The 13,181-nt window shown below is 35.6% G+C and overlaps 1 protein-coding gene across 1 annotated transcript in view; it reads right to left on the bottom strand.

Moving 5' to 3' along the window:
• RXFP2 (relaxin family peptide receptor 2) overlaps positions 1-13,181 on the bottom strand; it is a 91,195-nt gene that overhangs the window by 36,728 nt on the left and 41,286 nt on the right. The window contains exons 4-5 of the mRNA XM_006158457.1: positions 6,431-6,536; positions 5,593-5,664 (exon numbers count right to left, since the gene is read on the bottom strand). Coding sequence (XP_006158519.1) covers positions 5,593-5,664; positions 6,431-6,536 — 178 coding nt within the window. The remainder of the gene's footprint in view (positions 1-5,592; positions 5,665-6,430; positions 6,537-13,181) is intronic.

Here is a 13,181-nt window from a genome sequence, read left to right as displayed (position 1 = left end):
CTGTTTCAGCTGTCAGGACTTTTCAAGCAGAAACGCCAGGAATTTATGTACCTGAAACTAAAGCAAATAAATGCTTTAATGACATGAATGTTTATAGGCTACTTTTTAATGTGACATTTTGTATTCAAAAAGCCAAGCAGACACTTTGAATAACATTTTGTTGCCAATAGTTGCATTTAACAAGAACCCAGTTAAAGAAGGAATTCCTAATTTATCTAGGGTTCATGTTCCAATGAGGTGAAGCGCTGCTGTTGGTTTCCATGGTAGCAGTGATAAAGCATTATAGTCAATCCTGTACATTGTATTTTATTTCTCTGTAAGGTCATCTGAAACTGCTTTCCCCTCTAACTTTAGAAAGGCTAGATGTTAAAAAAGATCATTAAAATGAGTAAACTGATCAATGGTGAAATCATTCAGATCAGTTGAACATTTAATCTTCTGGCAATTAATATTTAATTTTGATTTAGGAATTTGTTTTTCCAGATGCCTAAACGACCTCAACTCCACTGTGAATATTTAGAGCAATCCAAACTGTATACTCACTTGACATTAAATCTGATGATCTATCTTAATACAACTTAAAAGTGCATATTAATTTTACTATGTCAATACCATCTTAAACACATATTTCTGCATTTCTTCTCCCTACTCGGAGAATAAAATCCAGATGCCTTCCCTAGCATGCAAGATCTCTATAATCATGGTTCGATGACCTTCTCACCATGGGCTCCCTATTGCTGGTCGGATTCCTTTTCCTTTAGACAAACTGTCCTGTTTCCTCCCCAGCATTCTTTGAATATTTCTGCTTAGATTTCTTTCTTCTCCTTGATGAAGATGCTCTCCACCTTCTCTTTAGCCCTGTGTGTCAGTCTGATCCGTCATTCATTTGACATACACATTGATCCTTCCCGGAACCTTGCTGCGTGTACTACGACATACACTACAAAGGATAGAGTGGAGGTCCATGGTATTATGAGAGAACCAGCAACCAGCTGGAGAAATACGTGATGAGAGAGCAGTTCCCTTGGAATTCAGGGATGAATTAAATGTTTTAATTTAATTTAATATTAAAAACTCAGCTTGATCAAATTATGACAGTTTAAGTATAATAATATTTGAAGATTCTAAATGATAAATTTATATTTACAAGAGAAAAGCAACCCAAAACTTCTTCTTTGTATTGTCTGAAAATAGTTCACTCTAATGTGCAGCTGTTAATTTGTCATCCCAAGAGCATCTTGCCTAAAAGAAAGGGCTGATGAGTGTGCAACATGTTCATAATCTTCAGTGAAAGCGTAGTTTGTCATTAAGGTTGGTATCTGTACATTATTGTTACAAATATTATCTGTATTGGGGCCGGCAGATGGTGTAGCGATTATGTTGCTGGACTCCCGCATGGCCGAACACAGTTCAAGTCCCGAACCTGGTAGCTTGAAACTCACACCAGGCATGTCTGTGCGTGTATCCAAAATCCCAGGAGAATAGATGAGAAGAGATTGAGGCCACTCACCCTGAGGGGTGATTTCTCACTTTCCCTCCCACCATTTCTGTCTCTCTCTCTCCAGTTTGTATGCATTCTAAAGCAAAGACCATATATATATATATAACTTGTGTTTTTTGTTATGTACAACTTTGTAAAATATGTAAGTAAACAAATAAATGCATAGGGAAGGGGGAAAACTTCAGAGAGTAAAGAAGGCTATGACAAATAAAAATGTATATTTAATTATACTGTAGAAGCAAGAAAACATGAAGGAAAATCCAAGCTTGCCCCCGAGACCGGTTTTATAATGTGAGATATTATAAAGGAAACAACCATGTATTTCTCAACTTCTACTTTACTCCTGACTTCTCAAAGAAAGTGATCTCAAGACTGAAGCAAATAGAAAGACTATAGGGCAGGGGCAGTGACAACCCAGAGATGGTAGGATATGTTAATCAAAATGAAATAAACTTTCTTACTTGAACACTTTCTCCCAGAAATTGAGAAAGACCAAAAATGAGATCAGCCAGTCATGATCAATTATTAAGGAATTTGGGGAAAGTTTGAGCAGCTGGAAAATTAAAGGTGGTTTTGATTTTTTGAAAAGGAAAGACATAGGTTTCACTCACTGCTGGTTCTGGTAAGCTCATAGAACAGGCTCATATAATGCTACTTTGGGACCACTTCAAAGAAAAAGTAAATTGGAAAAGTCATATTTATACTATAGAGATGTGCAATGATTGAGTATAAATAAGAAATCAAAAAAATTTTAAATGGGAAGGAAAAAAAAGGCTGAATCCTATATATATGTATATATAAAGTTCGTGAACAGCAGGGCATGTCAGACCAGCTTCCTTTTCTTCTTTGCACGATTAACCAGATAAAGCCGTGTGAGCGATGTTGTTACATTCCTTTTAGGCATTGATCAAGTGGTTTTATGATGTTTTTAGGGAAGAAATAGAGTACTGCACATCTTGGTATGAGGGGTGATGAAGGTATATAGGAAGATAATTTGGCTATGTTTTTCAATATTTTACTGCATGACTTAGGAAAAGATATTTCATCTTATTTACAGATGACAGAATTCTGGAGGGAATAGTGGATATCTTGAATGATCCAAAAAGATCTTCACTGTCTGTTTAAAAAAAAAAATGGCTGAACCCAATGTGATAAAACTGATCTGGGATACACTTAAGGACCCACAACAAACTCTCAAATACTAAGTGCACAAGTACAGGATGGAGTTCCCATCACAAGGTAGTAACACACATGACATGGAATTAGCAATTGTAGAGCCAAGACCAGAAGGAGATAAGGGTGTCAAGTAGTCACCAAAAGAGCATTAGAGCACTAGAACCTTAGGCTGCACAGATAGGATTCAGAAAAAAGGGGATGTCAATTTTCCCTGTTTTCCCCGGTGTGATTTATTACATTATTTCAGATTCTGCACATTAAGGCAAATGTAGGTAAATGTATGCAGACTAACGGGACCAGAATGATGAACAGAGTTGAAATCAAGTCCTCTAGAAAAATAAGAAACAAAGGATGGTTGGAGAAGAGATCTGCGGTATGTGGAGGGCAATGAGAGCCAGCTTTAAATACCTGCAATTATGTAGAAGTCTAAGTGGATGGAGTGATGGGGAGATTTAGAGATAATTTGAGCTATAATAATATAGACAAAATATATAGCATATGAACCTGAATATCCTCAATTTATTAATTTGAAAGAGGATATCCTATTTCACTGGTAGGTATGTTTGTATATGCTTTCCAATGTAACTTTTCAAATAATTTAGTTTGGAGAAATTGGTAAGTTAAATTAACCACCATAAGATTGATGAACAGGGGATAAAAGCATACAAATGTAGACAGTATAAAGAGAAAGTGCATAAAAATTTTGTGGAGATTGGTAGTCCTGATTGCCTGACAGAGACCATCTCTAGGGAATGCATTTCTAAGATCCTGTTTTTCTTTCTTAGATGCTGCTGGAAGAATATTGACCTTTTTTTTTGTCACTGAATACAATTTCTTATCTACTGAATATGCCCTATTTATTGAATTTTTCTTTTCAGGTATACTAATATCACTTCTTTTATTACTATTGTGTTTTTACTCTTACTACTCTCAGAGGTAGTTTATATTATTTATATATATACATATATTTATTTATTATTACTGTCATAGGGCATGGGCACTCACCAGAGAGAGAGAGAGAGACAGAGAGAGGGAAGGTGAGAAATCTCCCCCACTGTGTATGGCCATGCTGCAATCCCTTCACCTCCATTCTCCTCTCAGGATTTTGGGCATGCATGTACACAGGCCCACTGTGATTTCAAGTTGCTGGGTCCGGGACTTAAACCATGGTCAAGCATGCAGGAGTACAGTACCTTAACCACTACATCACATACTTATCCCTCATTATGTATTTTAAATGATCAGATTATTCTTTATCTTGTCACTCTTTTTTCCAAGTTAAAAAATATATCTAGTGCCTCTGAATCTACAATATCATTTTCCAAATAATTTTGAGGAAAAGTGTGTAACTATGTATTTTCCTATTGAAACCTTAAATCTCAACTCCAAGTTAACTCTCTAAAAACGTAAATAAAATCAGTTCAACTACTTTATTTTTTTTAAAGAATTAAATTTGACTGCTCTCGATACTTCATGTAAGTAAACTCATCCCTCCATTCCCTACCCATTGGGAACCACCATTCTACTTTCTGTTTGTATAAATTTGACTGCTCTCGACACTTCATGTAAGTAAACTCAAACAGTACCTTACTTCTTCTTTTGTGGCTCATTTATTTCCCTGAGTATACTGTCCGCAAGTGACATCCATGTTATAGCACAGGTCAGAATTGCTGTTGGATGAATATTACATTGAATACATCGACCACATTTTGCTTACACATTCATCTGCCTATGGCATTAGGGTTGCTTTCATGTTTTAGCTACGTGAATATTGCTCTGAACATGGATGTCAGATTGAAGGTAGGTAATTTTTTAAAAGGTGCATGTACTTGCTAGAGAGAGAGAGAGAGAGAGAGAGACAGAGAGAGGGAAGGTGAGAAATCTCCCCCACTGTGTATGGCCATGCTGCAATCCCTTCACCTCCATTCTCCTCTCAGGATTTTGGGCATGCATGTACACAGGCCCACTGTGATTTCAAGTTGCTGGGTCCGGGACTTAAACCATGGTCAAGCATGCAGGAGTACAGTACCTTAACCACTACATCACATACTTATCCCTCATTATGTATTTTAAATGATCAGATTATTCTTTATCTTGTCACTCTTTTTTCCAAGTTAAAAAATATATCTAGTGCCTCTGAATCTACAATATCATTTTCCAAATAATTTTGAGGAAAAGTGTGTAACTATGTATTTTCCTATTGAAACCTTAAATCTCAACTCCAAGTTAACTCTCTAAAAACGTAAATAAAATCAGTTCAACTACTTTATTTTTTTTAAAGAATTATTTATTTATTTAATTCAATTTTGTTATTATTATTTTTTAACTTGACCAGAGAGCGAAAGGGAAAGGGAGAAAGCAAGCCACCAAGTCTAGAACTCAAACCGCGGTTGGCCATGTGAGTATCAAACACCTTTAACCACCATGCCATCTGCTAGCCCTGGTTCAACTACTCTAAATTATGAAATAAAGACTCAACCACAGTGGCACACACTGCTGAAACACTGCACTCTGAAGGTTGGAACCACATGGAAGGCCTGGGTTTGATTCCCTGCCCAACATTATGGTGGGACATAGTGTCATCCCAGCCACCTGAAGGCTGAGACAGGAGAATTGTGAACTTTAGGCTGACCCTGTCTAAGAAAAGAGCTGGCGTGGTGGAGTACACTTGTGGTTCTAACTGGGAGGATGTGATCATGAAACCCTGCCTAAAATAAAATGAAATGAAATAAAATACAAAATGGAAGTATAACATATTTTTAAAATCTTATTTTCTAATCTTAAATACATTTAGAAACATAAACTTAATGATAAAGATAACAAACTTTATTATTTTATTTTATTTTTAGATGTAAAACATCTTAAATAAAACATTACAGGATTTTTCCATAAATTCACTATTAATAGCTACTTACATCTTTTTAAGTTCTGTATATTTGCTGAAAACCTTATCTGGAAGACTGTGGATTTTGTTTTTCTTAAGAGACCTAAAATAACATGTAAAGTAGACTTTATTATAAATTTTTTTGGTCAGCCAAACTCTTCCCTACAAGCTTGAACCATGCTTGGAAGAAGAATATTTGATGATATTCCATAGTACTTACCACACATTTGGGCGTGACAGTAACTGATAACTTTTTATAAGAGTTTATGAAACTTTATAAAGTAAAATTAAAGGAATTTACAAATATTAGACAAGATTAGTGTTAGTATGATAGACTGGCAAGTCTATGAGGATTTTAACATTTTCTTTTATTCTCCGAGTGAGTTAACAAAACACAACAAACAAAACTAAAAAAAAAAAAAAACAAAAACCAAAAATACTAACCTACTCATGTAGGCCCAATGATAACATGACTGCAAATTCCTGAAGCTCTTACAGAATTATGTTAAATACAGAAAAGTTTGCACAATACGGCACAGCTAACATCATGCAGTCTTGAATAAATTTCAACTTTTTTTCTTTTTTACATTCCAGCACAAGGCCATTAGTAATAATACATAAATCAGAAAATAATCGAAAATAAAAACTTTAAGCACAGATGTTAGTGAGCTAAATAAAACAAAGCTAATCTAAACATAATGTTTAAAGCATTTTTCCCTTGGAGAGAAAGCATGCAGAATTCTCTGATGATGGTGGTTTTAAATGGAGTTTCTTTTATTTTGCCAGTATCCAAGTAGCACTGGAGAATTTTCTTTGGTTTTGCTGTGACTTTAGGGAACAGACATAATCAAGAATGGAGTTATACTCACAGTAATGTCACATTGTTGGAGACCGATGGCACAGACTGGAGGCCAGCATTTGCACATTCCAATTCAGTTTCTTTGCAGTCACATTGTTGTGGATACTGGTTTAGAACTAGGGGGGAAAAGAGGAAGACTTTACCAGGAAGAAAATACATACGTTTAATTATGAATTTATAAGAAATAACTGACATTGTTATCTTTTCACTGAATGTATAAAATTTACATCTCTTAAATAGACTTCTTCAGTAGCATTTTCTGGGCTTAGATTCTTAGTTTTGGGGCATTGCAATAAACATGAGGATTAGTATGTCTTTCTTCATTCTTTCTCCTCAGTCTGAGCATGACTGCCATTCTGTGCCAGATCCCTCTTTGTCATGGGGGCTGTCCTGTACAGTAAGTTCAGCAGCATCCCTGGCCTCTACCCTCTAGATGCTAGCAGAAACCAACCCCCTCCAGTTGTGACAACAAAAATGTCTTTAGACAGTGTCAAACAATCTCCGGGGCACGAATGTACTGGGCTAAGATTCATTGTTCTTAGCCATATTCTACAGTTATGATAGAAGAATATTCTTTACAAACATTTCGGACCATGTGATTTCCTTCTTCATTAAAAGTAAAACAAAACACAGCAAAAACCTACACCAAACCAAAGGAGCCCATAACTTTGGTGGTTTCCCACTATGTACAGCAGTGGTTTCTGAAATACGATGGGCACACAGCAACCCATTGTGGTTCTGGAACAAAATATTAGAACTTTTGGCTTTATTTATTTATTTATTTATTTTTAATATCCCCAAAGCAGCATTTATTTACCCACTGAATTCCAAAGCATTTATTTTTGAAGTCTGTCATTTCATAATAACCCATCTTGATTGACATGATGTTGTCAGGATACATAAAAACAATAGCCAAAGAATTACAAAACATAAACCTGTGATTTTTTTTTTTTTTGAGAGGTCTTTGCTATAGGGCACGTGTGCTCGCCAGAAAGACAGAGAGAGACAGAGAGACAGAAAACAAGAAATCACCCCCTAGGGGGGATGGCCACACCGCAATTCCTTCTCCTCCATTCTCCTCTCAGGATCTTGGGTACACACACACACACACACACACACACACGCCCAGCGTGAGTTTAAGACTCTGGGTCTGGGACTCGAACTGTGGTCGACTACATAAGAGTTCAGCAACATAGCCATTATGCTAACTGCTGGTCCCAAATCCGTGATTCTTAATTACAACCAAAAAAAAAAAAAAAGTGACAAGTATCAAAACTTTAGATGCATTGCATTGAAAAGAAGGTTTGTGCATGTCATAATTTAAAGAGGCAAAACAAGGTGCTATTGAAACCTTATGTTAAACAGTTTATTATAAAGCTGATGAAAAGGAGCAAGTTGTCTCTCTGTATCAGCTTCCCTTAACAGTTTCCATTAGCTGAAGAAAAGAGGTGGGAGGGGTGAATTCATTTGTGCTGTATTTATTTTAATCTTATCCTTTATAATTTCTAATTTTTATGCATAATATACTTGTGTATAATAAAGCATGGTAATTATAAACTGATATTATAAAGTGAAAATATACTGTTAGTGCAGCATTTAGAATGTATATAATATATACACACTTTATATATACATACTAATATAGGTATATAATTGTTCATTCATCTCAATATGACAGTTCTTTAAAAAGTTTGTGGAAAATGTGCACTATGAAATACCTATTTCAGCATTGTTTTTGCACCAAAATAAACTAATATTTCAATTTCACTTTTTCACAAACTTTTTTAAGTGCCCTGATAATTTTACACACCTGCATATGCACATACTTCTGTTTACAAGATAGAAGTCTAACTCCACAGTGTGCACTCACTTTTGCTGGGCCAGTCCCAGCCTTCGAGGCTTAGCTCCTACTCCTATATCTCATGCGCACAGGGTCATTATGATTGGGCCTTGTGAAACATGCTCTATACCTTCCTACCCCAGTGTTTTACTGATCTTCCTTCCCTGTTAATCTTGTCACCTCTTATCCTTCCCTCCATATAAGGTCTTCAAAGTCCAACTCAGTTATCTTCTCTGGGCATCTCTTCTTATCCCAGGGAGAAAAATATCTCTTCCAAAGGGCTTCTACATCCCTTATGCAAGTGTCTTTTCTCTGTTTCAGCACTAATACTGTACCATCACTGCTTCTGTAAGAATCTGTCTCTCCTGTCATGAAATGAGGTATCTATAGGTTGGAGCCACATTTTCATCACTGTATGCTCGATGCCTAACATAGGATCTGGGAAGAAGTGGGTGCTCGGTATCTTTATTGAAAAAGTTATTAAAGGGAATAAAAACCACACTATTGGTCATAATTTCACACCTATATATTCTTGCAATCATAGTCTAATTTATACAATTAGAATGAATGGAGGTGATTGTTTTCTTCTATCTTTCCAGTTCCACAGGCAGACAGAAAAATAGCTGGCCAGTGATAAAATACATTGAACTCTATGTGCAGATAGCATAATTACATACACAGAAAACACAAACAATCCACTCAAAAATTCCTGGAAGTGATAAATGAATAGAGTAAAGTGGCAAGAACCAACATACAAAAATCTACAGCATTTTTATGTACCAATAGTGAGCAGATCAAGACAGAATCTAAGAAAGCAATCCCATTTATAACAACCACACAAACACATAAAAAGATGCCTTAGAATTAATCTAGCCAAGAAAATGAAAGATCTCTACAAAGAAAATTATGAAAGTCTTTAAAAATATATTGAAAAATAATACACAAAAGTGGAAAGAACTCCCATCCTCCTTGATTGGAAGAATTATTACCAAAATGTCAATTTCACCCAAATTAATCCACAAATTCAATGCAATTTTGATCAACTTACCAAAGATATTCTTCACAGAAATAGAAAAAAACAATCATAGAACTTATCTGGAATTATAAAAGAACTTGTATAGTCAAAGGAATGCTGTACAAAAAGAATAAACTAGGAGGTATCTCACTTCCTGAGCTCAAACTATATTACAAAACTGTGGTTATCAAAACAGTTTGGTACTAACACAAAAATAGTCATGTAGACCAATAGAAGAGAATAGAAAACCCAGAAATAGACCTCAAAATATACAACCAATTGTTTTTTTAAAAAATGATAATTTAATCTTATTTATTATTTATTAATTTAGAAAAAATTTACTACAGGGTACATGCATGAACTCAGAGAGGAACACAACAAGAGAGAAGGAAAGTGAGAAAATAAGCTGCCAGGTCTGAGTCTCAAACTGAGGTTGGACATGTGGGAGTCCAGTACCTTAGTGACCATGCCACTTGCTGGTCCCGAACTATGAATATTTTACAAATGGCCCAAGATAGTCAGTGGGGGAAAAACATCTTTTTAGCAAATGATTTTGGAAAAACTGGATATCCACCAATCACGGCTCCTGAGAATTAGTCATTTCAGGGTAAAAGAGAAGTGAAGATTTCCTACTGATAATTCAGACTCGAGCAAACAAGCTAGAGTGGTAGAGAGCTCCTCTAGCCTTCTATCTCTGTATCTCTGTCTCTGTCTCTCCCTGCTTCTGCCTTGTCATTTTTTGGTAATTTTTTCTTTTTAAAAATTTTTTAAAGGTAAAATTTTTTCTTGCTCTCAGTTCTGCCTTTTGTCTTGTTAATAATCCCATCTGCTTTTCCCACCCAGGCAGGAGAGGTGAGAGGCAGGCCTTCAGGAGAAGATTCATCATGGCTCCTGCAAACTAGTCATTTCGCATGGCATGCAAGCACACTGCACAGTTTTCTATTTTGTGCTTTTTTTTTTTTAAAGAAATGCAATAATTATAATTTTTTAAAGTTTTTTCCTTCATTTTTTTCTGTTTTGTTGTTGTTGTTGTTGTTTCTCTCTCTCTCTTTTTCATTTTCTTTTTTCTCGTCTCTCCACTCCTCGATATCCATTTACTGTGTTTCTTGATGGATCTCAGGGCACTGTAGCTTAACATTCATATACAACTAGGGTTAACATATTCCTCAATATCTCCTGAATCTGATGCACAAAGTGATCACAACAGAATGGCAAAGAGATTCCAGGTTCCCTTAGATTACCTCTTTCTGCTTGCTCCTGAACGTTCATATTGAACTTCAAGAATTAGGAAGAAACACACCATCCATTAGATGACTAGAAATCACCACAGGACCACAAGATGTATGGGAAAGCAAGAAAATACCTCTCTTCCAAAGGAAAAGAATAACTCCTCTTCATCCACAAGCAGTTCAATGGAAATCATGGAAATCTGATAACGAATTTAGAACATTCATAATGGCAAAGCTAACAGAGATGGAAGAGAAGAGAGACAGTGAACTGGAGAAGAGAAAGGAGAAAGGATCTAACGCGTTCCAGGAGGTGAGGAAATTCTTGCAAGATCTGAAAGAGGAATTCCACACTTGAAAAAAGAATCAATCAGAACTGTTAGAGATGAAGGCTATAATACAGTAAGTCAAAATCTCCCTTGAAAGTATTAAAAGCAGACTAGATCATACAGAAAATAGAATCTCAGACGCAGAAGAGAAAATTGCTGGCCTGGAAAAACCCACCACAAAGACTGAGAAAATTGCCCCCAAAAATGAGAATAATATACGAGAAGTACTAAATACCATCAAACGTCCAAACATCTGGATAATTGGCATTAAAGAAGGTGAAGAGACTTATAAGGGCATTGATAATCTATTCCATGAAATCCTGCAAGAAAACTTTCCAAACCTAGAAAGGCAATCAAAGATCCAGTCCCAAGAAATACAAAGGAGTCCAAATAGAATCAATCCAAGAAGATCTTCTCCAAGACACATTATAGCCAGGTTGACCAAAACCACAGACAAAGACAAGATACTAAGATTGGCAAAAGAAAAACATGGGATATCATGTTACCAACAAAAGATATCCCATCAGGCCAGCAAGAGACCTCTCACTGGAAATGATGTGAGTGAGGATAGATTGGGAAAATATATTCAAAGTGTTAAGAGAAAAGCAATTTCAGCCAAGAATACTGTAGCCGGCAAGATAATTTTTCATGTGGGAAGAAAAGAGAAGAACATTCTCAGATAAACATCAGCATCAGAGCAGGTCTCCAAGAAGTTCTTAAGGGAGTGATCTATCAGGAAAATTAAATAGAGACACACAGAAATAAGAGTTCTAAAACTAAGAATATGGCCAACTTAATCATAGGGACAAGTATGGAGTTGAATATTATATCTCAGAATTTAATTGGGAAAATTGAACCACAACAGAAGATAAAGTACATGAGACTGAATTGGTGAAGTATAATTTTTTGACTTTTGACTAAAACATTGCTGATTTTCTTGTAGACTTTGTTATCTGGTTATAAGGATTTCTGTCCATCTTGAGATATGGATAGGTTCATGTACCTACCATTTGAACAGAATCCTAACCTGTTTCCTGGCTTTAAGTTTTAAGCAAAGTTCCTTAGCATTTCTTTGATTTAAATTAAAACTGGTTTTCTTAATAGTACCAAGTGAACTTGCTATTGAAAGTAGTTAGATTATCTCAGAAATTGAATGATCAATACAATGTTGGGGGGAAAGGAATGGAAGACAACTGTAGACACCAGAGATAGTGTGAGAAGAGGATGGGAAAGGACAGAGGGTCAGAAATAGGGGTAAAAAAATACTAGAAACTAGAAATGGAAATTTTTTGACAATAACATACATGATTAAGCCACTATGCAGTATATTGTGGATGAGAAATCACATTTTATATGCTGTGACGATGCTTAGGGAAGGAATGTAAATTAAGTTAAAGAAAAAAGAGAAGTTTCAGGGAAAAAATAAAACTGTTTCTTGTGAAATTAAAAAAAAAATGCATATAAATACCTATTGGATGACTGCAGTAAGATATATAGCCCCAGCTAGGTGCTGCTTTACAGGATGTTCTTTCTACCAGTTAGGTGGTACTTTATAGGATGTTCATTCTACTCACTGAGGCTTATGTCTAAAGTTGGACTTGTGTTCATGGAAATGTATATATCAGCTGTGCTTACTATGAAAATATTTAGTTTAATTAAGATCTTTAGTGACTCAATAAAATGTGGGGGAAAAACAGTATAGAAAGCAAACATAGATACCAGAGACAGTGTGGGAGGAGAGTGGGATACGGCAAAGGGGAAGAGGTAGGGAATCAATGATGGGGAAATAAAAGCAAAACATCCAGGAAAAAAAGAAATGGAAAATTATTTGTTGACGATAACATGTATGTTGATGTGCTTGATTGAGCCAATATACAGTGTGCTCTGGATGGAAAATCTCATTTTGTATGCTGTAATGATGTACAGTGAATGAATGTAAATAAATTTAAATTAAAAAAAAAAAAGGAAAAAGAAAACAAAAAAAAACCAACTGGATATCCACCTATAGAAAAATGAATCTGGAACCCTATCTCTCACCAGTAACAAAAATCTCCTCAAAATGGATCAAAGATCTAAACATAAAGTCTCAAAATGTAAAACTACTGGTGGAAAACACAGGGAAACTTTTGAATTAGGGTAGGCAAAGCTTTCATAAGTGAGACCCCTACTGCACAGGCAATAGTCCCCAAAATAGACAAGTGGAACTCCCACAGGCTTAAAAGCTACACATCAAAAGAAATAATAGTTAGAATGAAGAGACAACTTTCCGAATGGGAAAATACATTTGCAAATATGCCTCAGATCAGGGACTGATTATGCAGGAAACTTAAGCAGCATACCTCCAAAAATAA

This window comes from Tupaia chinensis, unplaced genomic scaffold (assembly GCF_000334495.1).
Source record: "Tupaia chinensis unplaced genomic scaffold, TupChi_1.0 Scaffold000597_1, whole genome shotgun sequence".
Classification (NCBI taxonomy): domain Eukaryota; kingdom Metazoa; phylum Chordata; class Mammalia; order Scandentia; family Tupaiidae; genus Tupaia; species Tupaia belangeri.
Note: the sequence above shows the minus strand (reverse complement) of the source record. Positions and strands in the feature narration are given on the sequence as shown.